Source organism: Oculina patagonica, chromosome 4 (assembly GCF_052425735.1).
Source record: "Oculina patagonica isolate OP01 chromosome 4, crgOcupat, whole genome shotgun sequence".
In the NCBI taxonomy this organism is placed as follows: domain Eukaryota; kingdom Metazoa; phylum Cnidaria; class Anthozoa; order Scleractinia; family Oculinidae; genus Oculina; species Oculina patagonica.
The window spans coordinates 46536320-46562603 of record NC_135761.1 but is presented as its reverse complement, the minus strand read 5'-3'; the positions used below and the strand labels follow the sequence as shown (position 1 = coordinate 46562603).

The 26284-nt window shown below is 38.5% G+C and overlaps 4 protein-coding genes across 4 annotated transcripts in view; 2 read left to right on the top strand and 2 right to left on the bottom strand.

The window, feature by feature from the left end:
• The window catches only part of LOC144652559 (uncharacterized), a 44181-nt gene that overhangs the window by 10461 nt on the left and 7436 nt on the right, over positions 1 to 26284 (bottom strand). The gene's annotated exons all lie outside the window — the stretch shown is intronic.
• Positions 1987 to 3068, top strand: LOC144650348 (adenosine receptor A2a-like). Its single transcript, XM_078510002.1, has one exon. It carries the CDS (start codon positions 2163 to 2165, stop codon positions 3048 to 3050), a length of 888 nt encoding a protein of 295 aa, XP_078366128.1. The 5' UTR covers positions 1987 to 2162; the 3' UTR covers positions 3051 to 3068.
• LOC144650349 (uncharacterized) lies at positions 3233 to 25279 on the bottom strand. The gene is made up of 3 exons (XM_078510003.1): positions 25229 to 25279; positions 4145 to 6481; positions 3233 to 3355 (listed from the first exon to the last, which is right to left on the bottom strand). Exon 2 carries the CDS (start codon positions 6028 to 6030, stop codon positions 5263 to 5265), a length of 768 nt encoding a protein of 255 aa, XP_078366129.1. The 5' UTR covers positions 6031 to 6481; positions 25229 to 25279; the 3' UTR covers positions 3233 to 3355; positions 4145 to 5262.
• On the top strand, positions 7223 to 8950 carry LOC144650344 (octopamine receptor beta-1R-like). Its single transcript, XM_078510000.1, has one exon. It carries the CDS (start codon positions 7390 to 7392, stop codon positions 8290 to 8292), a length of 903 nt encoding a protein of 300 aa, XP_078366126.1. The 5' UTR covers positions 7223 to 7389; the 3' UTR covers positions 8293 to 8950.

The window sequence follows — 26284 nt, the reverse complement described above, 5'->3', positions numbered from 1 at the left end:
AGCTAGTGTTGTCGTATCCTACCTTGGCATTTGCATCTCCGAGAAGAATCAGTAGGTTTTTTTAGTGGCGTGGCGTAGCGTACATCTCTCGAGAGCATCTCAGTAGTAGGCTTCCTTGTCCTCATCACTCGCCTCAGTCTTGGTGCTTAGATCTGATCTGATCACTGTAATATTAGCCACATATTATCTACTTGGTTCCAAAACAGTAGTTAGAAATACATCTAAATAACAGAATTATATAAAAAATACTTAAACAATTAGCGGTAATAGCACTGTGTTTACAAATCTCCTTTCCCGTGTGGATGTCCGATGAAGAAAACCATGTCCTTACATGTCATTATAGGGAAAAGGATGCACAATTACGTCAGGAAAGGACTGTGACGTCATACCTTGGTACATAACTACCAATATCTTACTTTAAAGGTTGGATAAAATGAAGAATATGTCTGTGAGTCATTCCAGGATAATGGAATTAAAATGTCCCAGGAAATTCAAATTATTTCGTCATATTTGGTGACAGTCCGGAAGCAGCTTCAATAATAAATTTGTTGTATACAATCTTTAATGGCAAAATTTGTTTGACTTAAGGTCGCGGCGGGCCAGCTTAGGTTCATCATTATGCATTTATTTAAAGCGTATGCACGAAGTGCAACGACTGACATCGACAACTTTACGACGAGATATTTACATAAAAATATGATGTCACGCGCGCGTGACTTTGATTGTGTTTTCGTGAATGGAATCCTTTATGTCTTTTTGAAAACGCATTGTTCTCACCATAAAATGCGTGTAACATAATTACTCATACTTACCATTTGGAAACCGTGTTTTGATCGGGAAACACCTTCGGAAATCTCAAAGTTTTGGACTTTTCCGACAATTTTAAGGCAGAGAATTTTATTGATGGATATAGAACTTTATGACCTGCCACTGCAGAGAGGTCACACAGGAATACTGTAGTTGGGGGCATAACAGAAGCGCAGGAATTTTAAAAGAGTCTTTTAGAAAGAGATAGATAGCATTAAATTCAAATTTGCTCATCGGCTTAAATTCAACATAAGGAATTGCTTAAGGCAAGGAACTTTAAATTAAAAAATCCGCTTCTGTTTAGGGACGCACTAGAGATATTGACTGATCAGTTATTGACAAGATCACAGAGTGTTGTCTCCTTTAATCGATCCGCAAACTCTGCCACAAAATCATGTTTCTCCCAACTTTGTCACTACTCGAGGCTATATCACCGCCGTCAAGTGAAACTTCCAAGTAAAAGATGAAATTCATAATATTACATCATTTCTTTACGTCTCTGGTAAAATTTGAGCTTAATCGCACCCATAACGGCCTAGAAATAAGCGTTTTAAAAGATGCAGGTCAAGCAAAATTTCGCCTAATGAATTTATTCATGCTGTAGGTATACCGTGACCTTAATATTTGTAACCAAAAGCTTCAGCTACGTTTCGAATCAGTGAGTTGACCAATAACTTATATAAGCGAATTTTCGAAAAATGACTAAATAGGACTTGTTTTTAAATCCTCTTTTCAACGTTTAAAGCATTTATTAAAATTTTTTGTCTTGTCGTTGTCTCAGTATAAAATAATATTTGATTTCGTAGTCATGATTAACGATGACACTTGCTACAGCAATGAGGAAAGATAGAATTTCTAATTTCGCCATGTACAAATAATATTGTGTACATGGGATCAAATTAAACATATTGGCCACTTGAAACCTACATCAACTTATTCCTTTTTTGAAATTTAGGTACTATACTTTTTTCACGTAGATCTCTGTTGTTTCGAAGAACTTGCTGAGCAATCATCTAAATGCAACTTTTTTCCAAAATTAGAACATTTAGTCACTGCAGTTAATTAACACAGACCAATCAAATAATCGTGATAATTTTTGAAGGCAGATTTACTAATTTAAATATATTTCAAACCTGCATATTAATAAACGCAAGATGTTTTTTGTCCTAATCACAATGATTTAACTTGTGATCATTTGTGTGTACCTCCAGTTGTTATCCGTAAGAGTTGACAGTGGCACGATTCGTGAACATTTTTATTGGACATAATTAGACATTTTCTCCTGTTCTTCGAAACAAAAAAAGCAAGAACAGAAAGGAAGCGTAAACTTACTGAAAAGCACAACCGGCTAAATCATGTTAAACACAGCCGCCATTGTATTCATCGTTATCTATGTACTCGAGGTAGTCGTCATCATCATTGGCAACATCTTCACCATTTTTGTTTTCTGGACTCAGAGATTCCATTTAAAGCGAGCTTATTATCTATTAATCAACCTCTCTGTCGCTGATTTGCTTGTGGGAATAGCTGAAGCCGTAGTTTTAGCCGTCGTTAAACGTCCAAACTTCGATGACGGAACGGGAATAATATACCATCCTTGGATGGCGTTTCAAGTCTTTGGTTCAAGTACGTCAGTGTTTTTTCTCGCGCTTATTTCGCTGGAACGTGTTTACGCCGTGTTGTGGCCACTTCGACATCGCGTAATTAGCACTCGAGCTTACAACTACAGCATTTTCGTTGTCTGGTTAGCTGGATTGTGTATGGCTGGGCAGTGGTTGTTAATATTATATCACCCAAAAGTGGATAACGTGTATGCGTCGGTCACTACTATTACGTTCCTTTTGGTTTCTCTGTTGATTATCTGTTCAAGTTACTTGGCGATTCATTCGCGTTTACACTCAACAGCACCTAAACTAGAAGTCCACAATCAAAATGTAAGGGAACGGAATTTGCGATTTTCAAAGACGTTTTTCATTGTAGTAGCTGTTTCACTTGTGTTTTGGTTTCCAGCGTTTGTGGTGTTAAACGTTAACCATTTCTGCTCGAAATGTATTTCTCAGACTGTGCTGAGACTTGTCAATATTCTTCATTTGGCAAATTCTTTGGTAAATCCATTTGTGTACAGCTTCAGGATACTGATGTTTAAAGAAACTTTGAAAAAGTGGTGTGGTAGACGTGTAGAAGAAAATGTTGAATCAAGAAAAATTTCTCACAATGTTGAACATGAAACTACGCACTTGTAGTCTGACCACCGAGAAAAAGCGGCATTGAGCTGTCTTTTTTAAAAAACAAAAAACAAATCAAGTCCAGCTAAGTCCAGATTGTTTAACATTATTATAATCCATTTGTCGTTTCGGCTCTTGCACAGCAAATATACTCTCGAAATATTATGAAAGAAATATAGAAAATATCATACCCAAAATTATAATGTTATGTTTATGACGGTCTCATTTTGTTTGATGTCAGATTGGAGGTCCCAAGGCGAAGTTTATAATTTGAATAGTAAATCCCAAATCAGACAATAGTGTTGTGTTCATAATAATAAAACCTTTATTTAATCACGATCTGTTTTAAAGCAAATACATGCTTGAGGGGTCGTGTGTGACTATCTACCTACCTAAGAAAATTAAATAAATATTACATTGTAATAAACTAAAATAAACGATATTATATTTTAAAAAGATTAAGATTTAAAATTGAAAATCACACATGTGTTTCGGAGTTGTCTCTGGATCAACAAACTGCTAAAATTAAGTTTTTTAAATATGGGGTCCATTCTCGCTTTTTTGCAAAACTGCTTGTGGTTGGTAGCGTTATTAAAGTAGCTTGACACAAAATTCCCTACTGCGGACTGCACCTCTGTGCTGGATTGAGTTCTTTAAAAAGGACGTTGCAAATCGTGGGACAACCGCTTTTTTGTGTCCTCTTAGGTTGTAGGGTCCGTGTCTCCACGTTACTAAATGTGAAATCGTTTTAGGAATCTTTTCGATTACAAAGAAATTTAAATCTTGTAATATATATAGTTTTTATTCATTTACACGTATTCAGTCTAAGGACTGCAAGTGTAAAAGTTTTTTAATAATAAACGATATTTCTTCTTCTTCTTCTCTACAACATTGTAAAACAGCTTAATAAGACTGAGTTTGTATAAATCGAGTATTGAGTCCCACTTAGTGATTTCCATCACCGTATCCGATGGTGTGTCCCATGACAAGTTGAAGATAATTATCGCTGCCCTGCGATGCAATGTTTCAAGTGCTTGTATGTGTTCAGAGTTGTTACAACCCCCCCCCCCCCCAGACAATGATGCCATTGTTGTATATGAGTTTGAGAAGACTAGAGCTAATGAAGGGAATTTAAAGTTGTGTGTTAACACTTTGGTCATTTTAGAAATGCAATAGTTAAAACACCGATACATTAATACTCGACTTTTCTCCTGTTTTACGTTTGAGGAATTCCAATCTTGTCGGCTTCGAAAAGTCTTTATACAACGATCTTTGATTTCGCGATAATGGTTGTTTCTTTTAATGATGTCACCACCTACAGCAGAAACAAAGAAATTCTGACTTAAACACAAACTAACTTTGACTTTAATGGGTATTAATTGAAGTAGGTGGTGTTGACGCGGAGACCGGTGTACCTTGAGACCTGATTGAGGTGATTGCACTTTGTGTCGGCTTGAGAAAAGAGATATATCGTCAGCATAGTCAAGATCCTCTTAGGACAGTCGTGAACGTCAATCTCAAACCTCTCTTTGTGCTGTTGGTGTTCTTGTTCTTGATTATCCATTCAATGACGATGTTGAAGATAAAGCCAGAGATAACGCATCCCGGCTTGACACCTGTCTCCTGACAGGAAACCAGTCTGATGTCTGCCCACGTCCAACAACACAGCAGGTTCTTCCATCATAAAGCTCTTGTATGATGTTGACGAAGTTGTCAAGAATGCCATAATGCCTTAGGATATTTCAGAGCCGGTCTCGTCTTACGCTATCAAAGGCCTACTTGAAGTAGATAAAACCAGTGTACAAAGGTGCTTGCCACTCAGCGCTCTGTTCTAAGATATTTCTCAGAGATGAAGATCTCTTCAGTTGTTACCCTTCCTTTTCGGTAGGTGGCCTGTTCTTGACGTAGTCTCTTCTCGACTCCTTCCCGCATCCTAAACGGGAGCATTCGGCAGAAGACCTAGTAAGGTTCTGAAAGTAAGGATATCCCTCGGTAGTTATCACAGATAGACGGATCCGCTTTCTTGGGTATTTAGGCCAGGAGAGCTTTCCTCGAGTCAGATTGGTCTTTGCAATGGTTGAAAGTCTGGCTGCAGATGTTCAGAAGCCGGTACAAGGCGATTTCGGGGCTGGCTTTCAGCATTTTTGCGCTGATTATGTCCACGCCGGAAGATGTACCTTCCTCCCGAGATAGGCTCATCTTCCTTCTTGGATTGTGTAGGGGATCGTATCTATCTTATAGGTTCTTCGCGGTTGTCGAGCTGGCAGCCTTCAGGAAAGTCAGTTTCTTCGCAAGCCTCGCTCAAGACCTCGTAGAAATGTTCTTTTAATCTTTCAAGCCACTTCTTCCTTTGTGGTGATGACTTTCCCATCATTATCCCGTATCCCAGTGTTTGGCTTCTTGAGGTATCCACGTAGTAGCTTCTCTTCCTGTAAAGCTCTTTCAGGTTATTCTGATGCGCTGCTCTTTCCGCTTCTTCCTCGATTCTTTCCAGGATCCTCGTTTTGTCTGTTCTTGTTCGTTTCTTCACTTCCTTGTGTTTAATTTGGTAAATTTGCTGTCTTTTTTCCTTCACTCGTTGCGGTTGGCAGTTCATGAGGATGTGTTTCAGTTTCCGTTTTTCTGCGATGCTCAACCAATCCTTCCTTGTCCTCGCCCTTTGGCCAAGACATTTAGCCGCCGTGCTGCGGTATATGTCTCGATACTCAATCCATGCATCATCTACGCTCAGGTATTCACTATCCAAGGCTTCAAAATGGTTCTTCAGGTCTATGCTGAAGTTCCACTGGTGCAAAAGGTATTTTAGCTTTGCAGTGTCATGAATGGACCTTGACGTCTGTTTCTTTTTATTTCTTGCCAGGTTTAGGCGTATCTTGCAGCGGACGAGCTGATGGTCGCCTGCAGTGTCTGCTCCCCGTAGTTCTTTGACGTCAAGTAGGCATCTCCTAAACCTTTTTTCTGATCGCCACGTGATCAATCCGATTCCTGTCGTGACCATTTGGTAATGTCCATGTGTACTTGTGGGTGTTTTGATGCTGAAAAAGGGAAACACCTATAAAAAGACTGTCTTTCAGCGTGGAAGATGCAAATCTTAGGCCATTATTATTCATGATGGCGAGTTGTTCACTACCCAAGGTGTCTTTCCAGCCAGTATTGTCGGATTCTTCATTGGCATTTGCATCTCCGAGAAGAATCAGTAGGCTATGGAGTGGCGAATTGTAGATCTCTCTGCAGCAGGGACGGGACCAACACCAAGTGTCCGTCTTACAGCGGTATCCGTTAAGAGAGAGTTGACTGTACTCGGCATATATACGTAAAAACTTTTTATAAACTGGTTTACATGTTCGCATTGTGGGAGTCCGATGCAGAAAACCATCATTTATTTCCTTAAATGGTCATTATAGTGAAAAGGATGTACCGTCACGTCACGGAAGAACTGCGATGTCACACTTTGGTACATAACAACCACTATTTTACTTTTGTTTGATCGATGAATGAAGAAGAATATTCCGGAGCATCAAGCTAATGGATTTAAATGTCCACAGGCAGTAATTTTTCATCAAGATTACAGCCGGAAGCAGCCTCAATTATTAATTTGTTGTATACAATCTTTAATGGCAATTTTGTTTGACTACATAATTTAGCCACAATTTCTGCTTCGTTTCAAATCAGCGGTTGAGCAATAATTTATATAAGCGAATGTTCGAAAAATGCTAAATAGGACTTTGTTTTCAAATGCTCTTTTCACAGTTTAAGTCATTTATTCAAATTTCCGTTTGTTTTGACATTGGTTTTAGTATAAAATAATATTTGATTTCGCAGTCATGATTAACGATGACATGTGCTACAGCAGGAGGAAAAGTTTGAAATTCAAATTTCATCATGTACACATTATATTGTGTACATGGGATCAAATTAAACATATTGGCCACTTAAAACTACTTTAATTTATTCCTTTTTGAAATTTAGGTACTATACTTTTGTCACGTAGATCTCTGTTGTTACGAAAAACTTGCTGATCAATCATCTAAATGCAACCTTCCTCCAAAATTAGAAAATAAAGTTACTGCAATTGACACAGACGAATCAAATATTATATGATTTTTGAAGGCAGATGTACTAATTTTAACTATATTTAAATATATTTCAAACCTGCATATTAATAAACGCAAGATGTCTTTGTCCTGATCACAATTATTCAACTTGTGATCATTTGTGTGTACCTTCAGCTGTTATCCGTGAGATTTGGCAGTGACGCGATTCGTGAACATTTTTATTGGACATATTTTTCCTATTCTTTGAAAGAAAGAAAAAGCAAGGACGGAGAGGAAGAAATACTGAAAAGCTTAACCAAATCATGTTAAACGCAGCCGCCATTGTATTCATCGTTGTCTATGTACTCGAGGTAGCCGTCATCATCATTGGCAACATTTTCACCATTTATGTTTTCTGGACTCAGAGACTCCATTTAAAGCGAGCATATTTTCTGCTAATCAACCTCTCTGTCGCTGATTTACTTGTGGGAATAGCTGAAGCCGTAGTTTTAGCCATTGTTAAACGTCCAAATATCGATATCGATGACGAAACGGGAATAAAATACTATCCTTGGACGGCATTTCAAGTCTTTGGTTCAAGTACGTCAGTGTTTTTTCTCGCTCTTATCTCGCTGGAACGTGTTTACGCCGTGTTGTGGCCACTTCGTCATCGCGTTACTAGCACTCGCGCTTACATCTACAGCATTTTATTTGTCTGGTTAGCTGCATTGTGTATGGCTGGGCTGTGGTTAGCAATATTATATCACCCAAAAGTGGATAACATGTATGCGTCGGTCACTACTACTACGTTCCTTTTGATTTCTCTGTTGATTATCTGTTCAAGTTACTTGACGATCCATTCGCGTTTACACTCAACAGCACCTGAACTAGAAGTCCACAACCAAAATATAAGGGAACGGAATTTGCGACTTTCAAAGACGTTTTTCCTTGTAGTAGCTGTTTCTTTTGTGTTTTGGTTTCCAGCGTTTGTTGTGTACACCATAAACTATTTCTGCGAACAATGTATTCCTGGGACTGTGCTGAGATTTGTGAATATTCTTCATTTGGCGAATTCTTTGGTAAATCCATTTGTATATAGTTTTAGGATGCCAATATTTAAAGAAGCTTTGAAAAAGTGCTGTGGTGGACGCAAAGAAAATAATGAATTGAGACCAGTTCCTCACAATGTTAAAAATGAAGCAGTTGAATCTACTACGCACTTGTAATCTAATAACCAAGAGAAAACGACGCTAAAATATTGAATAAAGATCTGCCTTTTTCAATGTGTGCAATCGAAGTCCACCGAAGTCCAGATATAAGATTCAATAAGATATAACACAACTGATAACAGATTTATTATAATCCATTTGTCGTTCCGGCCGTTTTGCACACCGAATATTCTTTCGAAATATTATCAAGTCTATCAAAGAAATATAGAAAGAAATATTATGCCCAAATTTATAAAGTTATGTGTCTGACGTTCTTATTTTGCTAGATGTCATATTGGAGGTCCCAAGCCCAGATTTATAATTTTATCAGCAAATTGTGAAGCAGGTGATACTGACAATAGCGATGTTGTATATGTGTTTGAGAGCATTAGAGCTAATCAGAAGAATTGAAGGTTGTGTGTTGACCTTTTTATTTATTTTAGAAATGTAACAGTTAAAACGTCGAAACATCGATGATCAACTTTTCTTGAGTTTTACGTTTGAAAAATTCTAATCTTATTGGTTTCGAAAAGTGTTTATACAACAATCTTTGAGATCACGTTAATGGTTATTTCTTTTAATGGCGTCACCGCCTACAGCGGAAAATAAGACATCGTATTCTTAACAGTATTCATGTAATAATATTAATATATGTACACAGAAATAAATTAAACAGAGTGGTATTGAAGATATTAGCCACTGAATACTAATTTATCTTAATCTCTTTTCTTGTTTCATCATTAAGTAATATGACCTTTTATACACGTTTCAAGTGCCAATTTACGTTTAACTCAACACTTAATATTGAATTTTTTTAAAAAAAAATTTTTTTAAATAAAAATTATTATAAAAAAAAAAAAAAAAAAGAGAGTTTATTTTGCAAAAAAGGAAAATTTCTGCAATAAATAAAAAAATAAAAAAAAAAAATAAAAAATTTAAAAAAAAAAAAAGGGGGAAAAAAAATAAAAAAAATAAAAAAACGTATTTACTTGTTAGACGGGCGTAGGCTGCTACCCGGCCGTCTCATGCTTTCGGTAAGTTTTTTTTTGTAGGAAGGGTATTGAAGGTCACGCATTCTGATTGGCTTAGAACGGGTCATCTTTCATCAGCCAGTTGAAATTGCCAGGATGGGGGAAGGGGCATGGAACGAAAAAGGGACTTCTTTGCTTACTCTATACGGCTCATCTCTCATCAGCCACTTAAGAAGAGTGATTTTAAATACCATGCATAATACGCATTTTGTATAAAGTGTTAACTCAACCAGAAATCCACGCTTAGTCCACAAAGCAAAATAGAACCAGGCAGTTAGAATGGACTGCTACAAGATATAAGCGAAAGAGAGAAGAAATACTTCATGATTTTTAGTGCAAGAAAGAAAACAGACATCAAAGCGGTGTAAACAATTCATGATCAAAGTGACCGGTTGACCTTACTAGCGGCGAAGTATCGGTATATCGGTTGTTACGCTTTAATATAACACTAAAAAGGAAATATCGCTACAAGGCCCGTCTAGAAAGCCACAGGGCTTCTTGTTCTAGCAAGTAATCCATTATAGCGAATTGTTTGGAGAGAAAGATTGGTATCCTCAAGGCGCTGACTAACTTTGCTTTATGCGGATACGAAGCATTATTGATTGTGAGAAAACACTTCTCAAGTGTCTGTTGATCGCATAAAGGATGAAGATCTGTTCAGTTGTCCCCCTTCCTCTTCAGTAGACGGCCTGTTCTTGGCGTAGACTCTCATCGGCTCCTTCCCGCATCCTAAACAGGAGCATTCAGCAGAAGACCTCGTAAGCTACTGAAAGCAAGGATATCCCTCTGTATAGTTATCGCAAATAGACGGATCCTCTTTTTTGAGTATTTGACCAGGAGAGCTTTCCTCCAGACAGATGGGGCTTTGCACTGCCATTTAAAGGGCACAAACTCCAAAGTCAACCTGATGTAGGGGACTAAATGTTGTTGTTGAATCAGATGAGAAGGTTCAAGAGGCAAATGAGGCAAATTGTGGAATCGGATGATGAGGCTCATGAGGCAAATAAAGTTGTTGAATCAGATGATGAGGCTCATGAAGGAAATGAAGTTGTTGAATCAGATGATGAGTCTTATGAGGAAAATGAAGTTGTTGAATTGGATGATGAGGCTTACGAGGCAAATGAAGTTGTTGAATCCGATGATGAGGCTCATGAGGCAAATGAAGTTGTGGAATTAGATGATGAGGCTCATGAGCAAAATGAAGTTGTTGAATTGGATGATGAGGCTCATGAAGGAAACGAAGTTGTTGAATCGGATGATGAGGCTCATGAGGAAAATGAAGTTGTTAAATTGGATGATGAGGCTTATGAGGCAAATGAAGTTGTTGAATTGGATGATGAGGCTTACGAGGCAAATGAAGTTGTTGAATCAGATGATGAGTCTTATGAGGCAAATGAAGTTGTTGAATCAGATGATGAGCCCCATGAGGAAAATGAAGTTGTTGAATTGGATGATGAGGCTTACGAGGCAAATGAAGTTGTTGAATCCCATGATGAGGCTCATGAGGCAAATGAAGTTGTGGAATTAGATGATGAGGCTCATGAGCAAAATGAAGTTGTTGAATTGGATGATAAGGCTCATGAAGGAAATGAAGTTGTTGAATCGGATGATGAGGCTCATGAGGAAAATGAAGTTGTTAAATTGGATGATGAGGCTCATGAGGCAAATGAAGTTGTTGAATTGGATGATGAGGCTTATGAAGCAAATGAAGTTGTTGAATCAGATGATGAGTCTTATGAGGCAAATTAAGTTGTTGAATCAGATGATGAGCCTCATGAGGAAAATGAAGTTGTTGAATTGGATGATGAGGCTTACGAGGCAAATGAAGTTGTTGAATCGGATGATGAGGCTCATGAGAAAAATGAAGTTGTTAAATTGGATGATGAGGCTTATGAGGCAAATGAAGTTGTTGAATTGGATGATGAGGCTTACGAGGCAAATGAAGTTGTTGAATCCGATGATGAGGCTCATGAGGCAAATGAAGTTGTGGAATTAGATGATGAGGCTCATGAGCAAAATGAAGTTGTTGAATCGGATGATGAGGCTCATGAGGAAAATAAAGTTCTTGAATTGGATGATGCCGCTCATGAGGCAAATGAAGTTGTTAAATTGGATGATGAGGCTCATGAGGCAAATGAAGTTGTTAAATTGGATGATGCGGCTCATGAGGCAAATGAAGTTGTTAAATTGGATGATGAGGCTCATGAAGGAAATGAAGTTGTTGAATCGGATGATGAGGCTCATGAGGAAAATGAAGTTGTTGAATTGGATGATGAGGCTCATGAAGGAAATGAAGTTGTTGAATTGGATGATGCGGCTCATGAGGAAAATGAAGTTGTTGAATTGGATGATGAGGCTCATGAGGAAAATGAAGTTGTTGAATCGGATGATGAGGCTCATGAGGAAAATGAAGTTGTTGAATTGGATGATGAGGCTCATGAGGCAAATGAAGTTGTTGAATTGGATGATGAGGCTCATGAGGAAAATGAAGTTGTTGAATTGGATGATGAGGCTCATGAGGAAAATGAAGTTGTTGAATCGGATGATGAGGCTCATGAGGAAAATGAAGTTGTTGAATTGGATGATGAGGCTCATGAGGAAAATGAAGTTGTTGAATGAGATGATGAGGCTCATGAGGAAAATGAAGTTGTTGAATTGGATGATGAGGCTCATGAGGAAAATGAAGTTGTTGAATCGGATGATGAGGCTCATGAGGCAAATGAAGTTGTTAAATTGGATGATGAGGCTCATGAGGAAAATGAAGTTGTTGAATTGGATGATGAGGCTCATGAGGCAAATGAAGTTGTTAAATTGGATAATGAGGCTCATGAGGAAAATGAAGTTGTTGAATCGGATGATGAGGCTCATGAGGAAAATGAAGTTGTTGAATCGGATGATAAGGCTCATGAGGAAAATGACGTTGTTGAATTGGATGATGACGCTCATGAGGAAAATGAAGTTGTTGAATTGGATGATGAGGCTCATGAGGAAAATGAAGTTGTTGAATTGGATGATGAGGCTCATGAGGCAAATGAAGTTGTTGAATTGGATGATGAGGCTCATGGGAAAATAAAGTTGTTGAATCGGATGATGAGGCTCATGAGGAAAATGAAGTTGTTGAATTGGATGATGAGGCTCATGAGGCAAATGAAGTTGTTGAATTGGATGATGAGGCTCATGAGGAAAATGAAGTTGTTGAATTGGATGATGAGGCTCATGAGGCAAATGAAGTTGTTGAATCGGATGATGAGGCCATAGGAAAAAATTGTTGAATTGGATGATGAGGCTCATGAGCAAAATGAAGTTGTTGAATCGGATGATGAGGCTCATGAGGAAAATAAAGTCTTGAATTGGATGATACGGCTCATGAGGCAAATGAAGTTGTTAAATTGGATGATAAGGCTCATGAGGCAAATGAAGTTGTTGAATTGGATGATGCGGCTCATGAAGGAAATGAAGTTGTTGAATCGGATGATGAGGCTCATGAGGAAAATGAAGTTGTTGAATTGGATGATGAGGCTCATGAGGAAAATGAAGTTGTTGAATTGGATGATGAGGCTCATGAAGGAAATGAAGTTGTTGAATCGGATGATGAGGCTCATGAGGCAAATGAAGTTGTTGAATTGGATGATGAGGCTCATGAGGAAAATGAAGTTGTTGAATTGGATGATAAGGCTCATGAAGGAAATGAAGTTGTTGAATCGGATGATGAGGCTCATGAGAAAAATGAAGTTGTTAAATTGGATGATGAGGCTCATGAGGCAAATGAAGTTGTTGAATTGGATGATGAAGCTTATGAGGCAAATGAAGTTGTTGAATCAGATGATGAGTCTTATGAGGCAAATGAAGTTGTTGAATTGGATGATGAGGCTTACGAGGCAAATGAAGTTGTTGAATCGGATGATGAGGCTCATGAGGCAAATGAAGTTGTTGAATTGGATGATGAGGCTCATGAGGAAAATGAAGTTGTTGAATTGGATGATGAGGCTCATGAAGGAAATGAAGTTGTTGAATCGGATGATGCGGCTCATGAGGAAAATGAAGTTGTTAAATTGGATGATGAGGCTCATGAGGCAAATGAAGTTGTTAAATTGGATGATGAGGCTCATGAGGCAAATGAAGTTGTTGAATCAGATGATGAGTCTTATGAGGCAAATGAAGTTGTTGAATCAGATGATGAGCCTCATGAGGAATATGAAGTTGTTGAATTGGATGATGAGGCTTACGAGGCAAATGAAGTTGTTGAATCCGATGATGAGGCTCATGAGGCAAATGAAGTTGTGGAATTAGATGATGAGGCTCATGAGCAAAATGAAGTTGTTGAAGTGGATAATGAGGCTCATGAGGAAAATAAAGTTCTTGAATTGGATGACGCGGCTCATGAGGCAAATGAAGTTGTTAAATTGGATGATGAGGCTCATGAGGCAAATGAAGTTGTTGAATTGGATGATGCGGCTCATGAAGGAAATGAAGTTGTTGAATCGGATGATGAGGCTCATGAGGAAAATGAAGTTGTTGAATTGGATGATGAGGCTCATGAGGAAAATGAAGTTGTTGAATTGGATGATGAGGCTCATGAAGGAAATGAAGTTGTTGAATCGGATGATGAGGCTCATGAGGAAAATGAAGTTGTTAAATTGGACGATGAGGCTCATGAGGCAAATGAAGTTGTTGAATTGGATGATGAAGCTTATGAGGCAAATGAAGTTGTTGAATCAGATGATGAGTCTTATGAGGCAAATGAAGTTGTTGAATCAGATGATAAGTCTTATGAGGCAAATGAAGTTGTTGAATCAGATGATGAGTCTTATGAGGCAAATGAAGTTGTTGAATCAGATGATGAGGCTCATGAGGCAAATGAAGTTGTTGAATCAGATGATGAGTCTTAGGAGGCAAATGAAGTTGTTGAATCAGATGATGAGCCTCATGAGGAAAATGAAGTTGTTGAATTGGATGATGAGGCTTACGAGGCAAATGAAGTTGTTGAATCCGATGATGAGGCTCATGAGGCAAATGAAGTTGTGGAATTAGATGATGAGGCTCATGAGCAAAATGAAGTTGTTGAATCGGATAATGAGGCTCATGAGGAAAATAAAGTTCTTGAATTGGATGATGCGGCTCATGAGGCAAATGAAGTTGTTAAATTGGATGATGAGGCTCATGAGGCAAATGAAGTTGTTGAATTGGATGATGCGGCTCATGAAGGAAATGAAGTTGTTGAATCGGATGATGAGGCTCATGAGGAAAATGAAGTTGTTGAATTGGATGATGAGGCTCATGAGGAAAATGAAGTTGTTGAATTGGATGATGAGGCTCATGAAGGAAATGAAGTTGTTGAATCGGATGATGAGGCTCATGAGGCAAATGAAGTTGTTGAATTGGATGATGAGGCTCATGAGGAAAATGAAGTTGTTGAATTGGATGATGAGGCTCATGAAGGAAATGAAGTTGTTGAATCGGATGATGCGGCTCATGAGGAAAATGAAGTTGTTAAATTGGATGATGAGGCTCATGAGGCAAATGAAGTTGTTAAATTGGATGATGAGGCTCATGAGGCAAATGAAGTTGTTGAATCAGATGATGAGTCTTATGAGGCAAATGAAGTTGTTGAATCAGATGATGAGCCTCATGAGGAATATGAAGTTGTTGAATTGGATGATGAGGCTTACGAGGCAAATGAAGTTGTTGAATCCGATGATGAGGCTCATGAGGCAAATGAAGTTGTGGAATTAGATGATGAGGCTCATGAGCAAAATGAAGTTGTTGAAGCGGATAATGAGGCTCATGAGGAAAATAAAGTTCTTGAATTGGATGACGCGGCTCATGAGGCAAATGAAGTTGTTAAATTGGATGATGAGGCTCATGAGGCAAATGAAGTTGTTGAATTGGATGATGCGGCTCATGAAGGAAATGAAGTTGTTGAATCGGATGATGAGGCTCATGAGGAAAATGAAGTTGTTGAATTGGATGATGAGGCTCATGAGGAAAATGAAGTTGTTAAATTGGATGATGAGGCTCATGAAGAAAATGAAGTTGTTGAATCGGATGATGAGGCTCATGAGGAAAATGAAGTTGTTGAATTGGATGATGAGGCTCATGAGGAAAATGAAGTTGTTGAATTGGATGATGAGGCTCATGAAGGAAATGAAGTTGTTGAATTGGATGATGAGGCTCATGAGGAAAATGAAGTTGTTAAATTGGATGATGAGGCTCATGAGGCAAATGAAGTTGTTGAATTGGATGATGAAGCTTATGAGGCAAATGAAGTTGTTGAATCAGATGATGAGTCTTATGAGGCAAATGAAGTTGTTGAATCAGATGATAAGTCTTATGAGGCAAATGAAGTTGTTGAATCAGATGATGAGTCTTATGAGGCAAATGAAGTTGTTGAATCAGATGATGAGCCTCATGAGGAAAATGAAGTTGTTGAAATGGATGATGAGGCTTACGAGGCAAATGAAGTTGTTGAATCCGATGATGAGGCTCATGAGGCAAATGAAGTTGTGGAATTAGATGATGAGGCTCATGAGCAAAATGAAGTTGTTGAATCGGATAATGAGGCTCATGAGGAAAATAAAGTTCTTGTATTGGATGATGCGGCTCATGAGGCAAATGAAGTTGTTAAATTGGATGATGAGGCTCATGAGCCAAATGAAGTTGTTGAATTGGATGATGAGGCTCATGAGGAAAATAAAGTTCTTGAATTGGATGATGCGGCTCATGAGGCAAATGAAGTTGTTAAATTGGATGATGAGGCTCATGAGGCAAATGAAGTTGTTGAATTGGATGATGCGGCTCATGAAGGAAATGAAGTTGTTGAATCGGATGATGAGGCTCATGAGGAAAATGAAGTTGTTGAATTGGATGATGAGGCTCATGAGGAAAATGAAGTTGTTGAATTGGATGATGAGGCTCATGAAGGAAATGAAGTTGTTGAATCGGATGATGAGGCTCATGAGGCAAATGAAGTTGTTGAATTGGATGATGAGGCTCATGAGGAAAATGAAGTTGTTGAATTGGATGATGAGGCTCATGAAGGAAATGAAGTTGTTGAATCGGATGATGCGGCTCATGAGGAAAATGAAGTTGTTAAATTGGATGATGAGGCTCATGAGGCAAATGAAGTTGTTAAATTGGATGATGAGGCTCATGAGGCAAATGAAGTTGTTGAATCAGATGATGAGTCTTATGAGGCAAATGAAGTTGTTGAATCAGATGATGAGCCTCATGAGGAATATGAAGTTGTTGAATTGGATGATGAGGCTTACGAGGCAAATGAAGTTGTTGAATCCGATGATGAGGCTCATGAGGCAAATGAAGTTGTGGAATTAGATGATGAGGCTCATGAGCAAAATGAAGTTGTTGAATCGGATAATGAGGCTCATGAGGAAAATAAAGTTCTTGAATTGGATGATGCGGCTCATGAGGCAAATGAAGTTGTTAAATTGGATGATGAGGCTCATGAGGCAAATGAAGTTGTTGAATTGGATGATGCGGCTCATGAAGGAAATGAAGTTGTTGAATCGGATGATGAGGCTCATGAGGAAAATGAAGTTGTTGAATTGGATGATGAGGCTCATGAGGAAAATGAAGTTGTTGAATTGGATGATGAGGCTCATGAAGGAAATGAAGTTGTTGAATCGGATGATGAGGCTCATGAGGCAAATGAAGTTGTTGAATTGGATGATGAGGCTCATGAGGAAAATGAAGTTGTTGAATTGGATGATGAGGCTCATGAAGGAAATGAAGTTGTTGAATCGGATGATGCGGCTCATGAGGAAAATGAAGTTGTTAAATTGGATGATGAGGCTCATGAGGCAAATGAAGTTGTTAAATTGGATGATGAGGCTCATGAGGCAAATGAAGTTGTTGAATCAGATGATGAGTCTTATGAGGCAAATGAAGTTGTTGAATCAGATGATGAGCCTCATGAGGAATATGAAGTTGTTGAATTGGATGATGAGGCTTACGAGGCAAATGAAGTTGTTGAATCCGATGATGAGGCTCATGAGGCAAATGAAGTTGTGGAATTAGATGATGAGGCTCATGAGCAAAATGAAGTTGTTGAAGCGGATAATGAGGCTCATGAGGAAAATAAAGTTCTTGAATTGGATGACGCGGCTCATGAGGCAAATGAAGTTGTTAAATTGGATGATGAGGCTCATGAGGCAAATGAAGTTGTTGAATTGGATGATGCGGCTCATGAAGGAAATGAAGTTGTTGAATCGGATGATGAGGCTCATGAGGAAAATGAAGTTGTTGAATTGGATGATGAGGCTCATGAGGAAAATGAAGTTGTTAAATTGGATGATGAGGCTCATGAAGAAAATGAAGTTGTTGAATCGGATGATGAGGCTCATGAGGAAAATGAAGTTGTTGAATTGGATGATGAGGCTCATGAGGAAAATGAAGTTGTTGAATTGGATGATGAGGCTCATGAAGGAAATGAAGTTGTTGAATTGGATGATGAGGCTCATGAGGAAAATGAAGTTGTTAAATTGGATGATGAGGCTCATGAGGCAAATGAAGTTGTTGAATTGGATGATGAAGCTTATGAGGCAAATGAAGTTGTTGAATCAGATGATGAGTCTTATGAGGCAAATGAAGTTGTTGAATCAGATGATAAGTCTTATGAGGCAAATGAAGTTGTTGAATCAGATGATGAGTCTTATGAGGCAAATGAAGTTGTTGAATCAGATGATGAGCCTCATGAGGAAAATGAAGTTGTTGAAATGGATGATGAGGCTTACGAGGCAAATGAAGTTGTTGAATCCGATGATGAGGCTCATGAGGCAAATGAAGTTGTGGAATTAGATGATGAGGCTCATGAGCAAAATGAAGTTGTTGAATCGGATAATGAGGCTCATGAGGAAAATAAAGTTCTTGTATTGGATGATGCGGCTCATGAGGCAAATGAAGTTGTTAAATTGGATGATGAGGCTCATGAGCCAAATGAAGTTGTTGAATTGGATGATGAGGCTCATGAGGAAAATAAAGTTCTTGAATTGGATGATGCGGCTCATGAGGCAAATGAAGTTGTTAAATTGGATGATGAGGCTCATGAGGCAAATGAAGTTGTTGAATTGGATGATGCGGCTCATGAAGGAAATGAAGTTGTTGAATCGGATGATGAGGCTCATGAGGAAAATGAAGTTGTTGAATTGGATGATGAGGCTCATGAGGAAAATGAAGTTGTTGAATTGGATGATGAGGCTCATGAAGGAAATGAAGTTGTTGAATCGGATGATGAGGCTCATGAGGCAAATGAAGTTGTTGAATTGGATGATGAGGCTCATGAGGAAAATGAAGTTGTTGAATTGGATGATGAGGCTCATGAAGGAAATGAAGTTGTTGAATCGGATGATGCGGCTCATGAGGAAAATGAAGTTGTTAAATTGGATGATGAGGCTCATGAGGCAAATGAAGTTGTTAAATTGGATGATGAGGCTCATGAGGCAAATGAAGTTGTTGAATCAGATGATGAGTCTTATGAGGCAAATGAAGTTGTTGAATCAGATGATGAGCCTCATGAGGAATATGAAGTTGTTGAATTGGATGATGAGGCTTACGAGGCAAATGAAGTTGTTGAATCCGATGATGAGGCTCATGAGGCAAATGAAGTTGTGGAATTAGATGATGAGGCTCATGAGCAAAATGAAGTTGTTGAAGCGGATAATGAGGCTCATGAGGAAAATAAAGTTCTTGAATTGGATGATGCGGCTCATGAGGCAAATGAAGTTGTTAAATTGGATGATGAGGCTCATGAGGCAAATGAAGTTGTTGAATTGGATGATGCGGCTCATGAAGGAAATGAAGTTGTTGAATCGGATGATGAGGCTCATGAGGAAAATGAAGTTGTTGAATTGGATGATGAGGCTCATGAAGGAAATGAAGTTGTTGAATCGGATGATGAGGCTCATGAGGAAAATGAAGTTGTTAAATCGGATGATGAGGCTCATGAGGAAAATGAAGTTGTTGAATTGGATGATGAGGCTCATGAGGAAAATGAAGTTGTTGAATTGGATGATGAGGCTCATGAAGGAAATGAAGTTGTTGAATCGGATGATGAGGCTCATGAGGAAAATGAAGTTGTTGAATTGGATGATGAGGCTCATGAGGAAAATGAAGTTGTTGAATTGGATGATGAGGCTCATGAAGGAAATGAAGTTGTTGAATCGGATGATGAGGCTCATGAGGAAAATGAAGTTGTTAAATTGGATGATGAGGCTCATGAGGCAAATGAAGTTGTTAAATTGGATGATGAGGCTCATGAGGCAAATGAAGTTGTTGAATCAGATGATAAGTCTTATGAGGCAAATGAAGTTGTTGAATCAGATGATGAGCCCCATGAGGAAAATGAAGTTGTTGAATTGGATGATGAGGCTTACGAGGCAAATGAAGTTGTTGAATCCGATGATGAGGCTCATGAGGCAAATGAAGTTGTGGAATTAGATGATGAGGCTCATGAGCAAAATGAAGTTGTTGAAGCGGATAATGAGGCTTATGAGGAAAATAAAGTTCTTGAATTGGATGATGCGGCTCATGAGGCAAATGAAGTTGTTAAATTGGATGATGAGGCTCATGAGCCAAATGAAGTTGTTGAATTGGATGATGAGGCTCATGAGGCAAATGAAGTTTTTGAATTAGATGATGAGGCTCATGAGGAAAATAAAATTGTTGTATCGGATGATGAGGATCATGAGGCAAATGAAGTTGTTGAATTAGATGATGAGGCTCATGAGGAAAATGAAGTTGTTAAATCGGATGATGAGGCTCATGAGGCAAATGAAGTTGTTGAATTAGATGATGAGGCTCATGAGGCAAATAAAGTTGTTAAATTGGATGATGAGGCTCATGAGGCAAATGAAGTTGTTGAATTAGATCATGAGGCTCATGAGGCAAATGAAGTTGTTGAATTAGATGATGAGGCTCATGAGGCAAATGAAGTTGTTGAATTAGATGATGAGGCTCATGAGGAAAATGAAGTTGTTGAATCGGATGATGAGGCTCATGAAGCAAATGAAGTTGTTGAATCGGATGATGAGGCTCATGAGGCAAATGAAGTTGTTGAATTGGATGATGCGGCTCATGAGGCAAATGAAGTTGTTAAATTGGATGATGAGGCTCATGAGGCAAATGAAGTTGTTGAATTGGATGATGCGGCTCATGAAGGAAATGAAGTTGTTGAATCGGATGATGAGGCTCATGAGGAAAATGAAGTTGTTGAATTGGATGATGAGGCTCATGAGGAAAATGAAGTTGTTGAATTGGATGATGAGGCTCATGAAGGAAATGAAGTTGTTGAATTGGATGATGAGGCTCATGAGGCAAATGAAGTTGTTGAATTGGATGATGAGGCTCATGAGGAAAATGAAGTTGTTGAATTGGATGATGAGGCTCATGAAGGAAATGAAGTTGTTGAATCGGATGATGAGGCTCATGAGGAAAATGAAATTGTTAAATTGGATGATGAGGCTCATGAGGCAAATGAAGTTGTGGAATTAGATGATGAGGCTCATGAGGCAAATGAAGTTGTTGAATCAGATGATGAGTCTTATGAGGCAAATGAAGTTGTTGAATCAGATGATGATCCCCATGAGGAAAATGAAGTTGTTGAATTGGATGATGAGGCTTACGAGGCAAATGAAGTTGTTGAATCCGATGATGAGGCTCATGAGGCAAATGAAGTTGTGGAATTAGATGATGAGGCTCATGAGCAAAATGAAGTTGTTGAAGCGGATAATGAGGCTCATGAGGAAAATAAAGTTCTTGAATTGGATGATGCGGCTCATGAGGCAAATGAAGTTGTTAAATTGGATGATGAGGCTCATGAGCCAAATGAAGTTGTTGAAATGGATGATGAGGCTCATGAGGCAAATGAAGTTTTTGAATTAGATGATGAGGCTCATGAGGAAAATAAAATTGTTGTATCGGATGATGAGGATCATGAGGCAAATGAAGTTGTTGAATTAGATGATGAGGGTCATGAAGGAAATGAAGTTGTTGAATCGGATGATGAGGCTCATGAGGCAAATGAAGTTGTTGAATTGGATGATGAGGCTCATGAGGAAAATGAAGTTGTTGAATTGGATGATGAGGCCCATGAAGGAAATGAAGTTGTTGAATCGGATGATGCGGCTCATGAGGAAAATGAAGTTGTTAAATTGGATGATGAGGCTCATGAGGCAAATGAAGTTGTTAAATTGGATGATGAGGCTCATGAGGCAAATGAAGTTGTTGAATCAGATGATGAGTCTTATAAGGCAAATGAAGTTGTTGAATCAGATGATGAGCCTCATGAGGAATATGAAGTTGTTGAATTGGATGATGAGGCTTACGAGGCAAATGAAGTTGTTGAATCCGATGATGAGGCTCATGAGGCAAATGAAGTTGTGGAATTAGATGATGAGGCTCACGAGCAAAATGAAGTTGTTGAAGCGGATAATGAGGCTCATGAGGAAAATAAAGTTCTTGAATTGGATGATGCGGCTCATGAGGCAAATGAAGTTGTTAAATTGGATGATGAGGCTCATGAGGCAAATGAAGTTGTTGAATTGGATGATGCGGCTCATGAGGCAAATGAAGTTGTTGAATCGGATGATGAGGCTCATGAGGAAAATGAAGTTGTTGAATTGGATGATGAGGCTCATGAGGAAAATGAAGTTGTTAAATTGGATGATGAGGCTCATGAAGGAAATGAAGTTGTTGAATCGGATGATGAGGCTCATGAGGAAAATGAAGTTGTTGAATTGGATGATGAGGCTCATGAGGAAAATGAAGTTGTTGAATTGGATGATGAGGCTCATGAAGGAAATGAAGTTGTTGAATCGGATGATGAGGCTCATGAGGCAAATGAATTTGTTGAATTGGATGATGAGGCTCATGAGGAAAATGAAGTTGTTGAATTGGATGATGAGGCTCATGAAGGAAATGAAGTTGTTGAATCGGATGATGAGGCTCATGAGGCAAATGAATTTGTTGAATTGGATGATGAGGCTCATGAGGAAAATGAAGTTGTTGAATTGGATGATGAGGCTCATGAAGGAAATGAAGTTGTTGAATCGGATGATGCGGCTCATGAGGAAAATGAAGTTGTTAAATTGGATGATGAGGCTCATGAGGCAAATGAAGTTGTTAAATTGGATGATGAGGCTCATGAGGCAAATGAAGTTGTTGAATCAGATGATGAGTCTTATGAGGCAAATGAAGTTGTTGAATCAGATGATGAGCCTCATGAGGAATATGAAGTTGTTGAATTGGATGATGAGGCTTACGAGGCAAATGAAGTTGTTGAATCCGATGATGAGGCTCATGAGGCAAATGAAGTTGTGGAATTAGATGATGAGGCTCATGAGCAAAATGAAGTTGTTGAAGCGGATAATGAGGCTCATGAGGAAAATAAAGTTCTTGAATTGGATGATGCGGCTCATGAGGCAAATGAAGTTGTTAAATTGGATGATGAGGCTCATGAGGCAAATGAAGTTGTTGAATTGGATGATGCGGCTCATGAAGGAAATGAAGTTGTTGAATCGGATGATGAGGCTCATGAGGAAAATGAAGTTGTTGAATTGGATGATGAGGCTCATGAAGGAAATGAAGTTGTTGAATCGGATGATGAGGCTCATGAGGAAAATGAAGTTGTTAAATCGGATGATGAGGCTCATGAGGAAAATGAAGTTGTTGAATTGGATGATGAGGCTCATGAGGAAAATGAAGTTGTTGAATTGGATGATGAGGCTCATGAAGGAAATGAAGTTGTTGAATCGGATGATGAGGCTCATGAGGAAAATGAAGTTGTTGAATTGGATGATGAGGCTCATGAGGAAAATGAAGTTGTTGAATTGGATGATGAGGCTCATGAAGGAAATGAAGTTGTTGAATCGGATGATGAGGCTCATGAGGCAAATGAAGTTGTTAAATTGGATGATGAGGCTCATGAGGCAAATGAAGTTGTTGAATCAGATGATGAGTCTTATGAGGCAAATGAAGTTGTTGAATCAGATGATGAGCCCCATGAGGAAAATGAAGTTTTTGAATTGGATGATGAGGCTTACGAGGCAAATGAAGTTGTTGAATCCGATGATGAGGCTCATGAGGCAAATGAAGTTGTGGAATTAGATGATGAGGCTCATGAGCAAAATGAAGTTGTTGAAGCGGATAATGAGGCTCATGAGGAAAATAAAGTTCTTGAATTGGATGATGCGGCTCATGAGGCAAATGAAGTTGTTAAATTGGATGATGAGGCTCATGAGCCAAATGAAGTTGTTGAATTGGATGATTAGGCTCATGAGGCAAATGAAGTTTTTGAATTAGATGATGAGGCTCATGAGGAAAATAAAATTGTTGTATCGGATGATGAGGATCATGAGGCAAATGAAGTTGTTGAATTAGATGATGAGGCTCATGAGGAAAATGAAGTTGTTAAATCGGATGATGAGGCTCATGAGGCAAATGAAGTTGTTGAATTAGATGATGAGGCTCATGAGGCAAATAAAGTTGTTAAATTGGATGATGAGGCTCATGAGGCAAATGAAGTTGTTGAATTAGATCATGAGGCTCACGAGGCAAATGAAGTTGTTGAATTAGATGATGAGGCTCATGAGGCAAATGAAGTTGTTGAATTAGATGATGAGGCTCATGAGGAAAATGAAGTTGTTGAATCGGATGATGAGGCTCATGAGGCAAATGAAGTCGTTGAATCGGATGATGAGGCTCATGAGGCAAATGAAGTCGTTGAATCGGATGATGAGGCTCATGAAGCAAATGAAGTTGTTGAATTAGATGATGAGGCTCATGAGGCAAATGAAGTTGTTGAATCAGATGATGAGCCTCATGAGGAAAATGAAGTTGTTGAATTAGATGATGAGGCTCATGAAGCAAATGAAGTTGTTGAATCGGATGATGAGGCTCATGAAGCTAATGAAGTTGTTGAATTGGATGATGAGGCTCATGAAGGAAATGAATTTCTTGAATCGGATGATGAGGCTCATGAGGCGAATGAAGTAGTGGAATCGGATGATGAGGCTCATGAGGCAAATAAAGTTGTTGAATTGGATGATGAGGCTCATGAAGCAAATGAAGTTGTGGAATCGGATGATGAGGCTCATGAAGCAAATGAAGTTGTTGAATCGGATGATGAGGCTCATGAGGCAAATGAAGTTGTTGAATCGGATGATGAGGTTCATGAGGCAAGGGAAGTTGTTGAATCGGATGATATCCTCATGAGGCAAGGGAAGTTGTTAAATTGGATGATGAGGCTCAAGTGGCAAATGAAGTTGTTGAATTGAATGATGAGGCTCACAATGAGGAAGATGAAGCAGTTGAATCGGATTTAGTATAGAGCTATTTAAAGAAACTTTTAAAAGTGCTGTATTGGACGAGAAGAAAGTAATGAATTAAGAGTAGTTCCCAAAAATGAAGTTGTTGTTTTTACTACCCACTTGTAATCTGACCACCAAGAACGACGCCATTAAGCTGTCTTTTTTAAAACAAAAATCAAGTCCAGCTTAGTCCAGATAGATTAACATATAATGGACTTGTAGTTGAAATGAATGATGTGATCCTAGCAGTGTGTAAGCAATTTAAGCAATTGCATTTTTCAGCCTTGAAAAAAAATTTCAAGGCAAAACTCCGGCTACAACTGTCTGTGTTAGAGAGGTGTCCAGCTTATAGAGAGTTTAGTTACAGCAAAATTACTGAAAAAAGCAGGGACGGGACCAACACCAAGTGTCCGTCTTACAGAGGTGTCCGTTAAGAGAGTTGACTGTAGTTGGCATATATACCTAAACAACTCTCTATAAACTGGTTTACATATTTGCAGTGTGGAAGTCCGATGCAGAAAACCACCATTTATTTCCTTAAATGGTCATTATAGTGAAAAGGATGTACTGTCACGACGTCACGGAAAAACTGTGATGTGACACTTTGGTACATAACAACCACTATTTTACTTTTGTTTGAATGAAGAAGAATATTCCGGAGCTTCAAGCTAATGGATTAAAATGTCCGCAGGCAGTAATTTTTCGTCAAGATTACAGCCAGAAGCAGCCTCAATTATAAACTTGTTGTATACAATCTTTAATGGCAATTTTGTTTGACTTCATAATTTAACCACAATTTCTGCTTCGTTTCAAATCAGTGAGTTGAGCAATAATCTGTATAAGTGAAATTTTGAAAAATGCTAAATAGGACTTGTTTTTTTAATAGCTCTTTTCAACGTTTAAAGCATTTATTAAACTTACTTTGTCTTGTCATTGGTCACAGTATAAAATAATATTTGATTTCGCAGTCATGATGAACGATGACACTTGCTACAGCGAGGAGGAAAAGTTTGAAATTCAAATTTCATCATGTACACATTATATTGTGTAAATGGGATCAAATTAAACATATTGGCCACTTAAAACTACTTTAATTTATTCCTTTTTGTGCTTTCAGCTTCTTACATCGTAGAAGCTAAACGCACATTGTCAGCATGTTGTAAGTGAGTACGTAATTCGGAAAGCCGACGTTATGCCGATGGGACGCGAACGCCGCAGTCGATGGTTTATTGACATGTCCGAAGTATTTTCGTGACAAGCGTGTATCAAAATGTACATGAAAATAATGGCGGATGGCGAGACGAATTTAGAACACTTCAAGTTCGTGTTTTCATTTTTGAAGTGGCTTAAATACCAAAGTTCACAAAGTACAGAGTGCCAAAACTTTGCTTGCGAAGAATTTATCTTCCTTCGACTCGATTCGACGGCCGCAGAAACAAGATGACATGGCTCTTCCAATGTGATTTGAATGCAGATCACAGACTTCTTGAATGATCATGGACTTTGTGCGGCTTCTGAAGACTTAACAAATCAAAATGGTAATGTACAGTGTTGCTTTGAATTTGGAATTATCCATCAAGTCAATATTTGACCGCAAACGTTCGCATGTGTAAGTAATTAATTTCCATCATTGCAGAATCTCCCGCGTTTCAAGTTTTC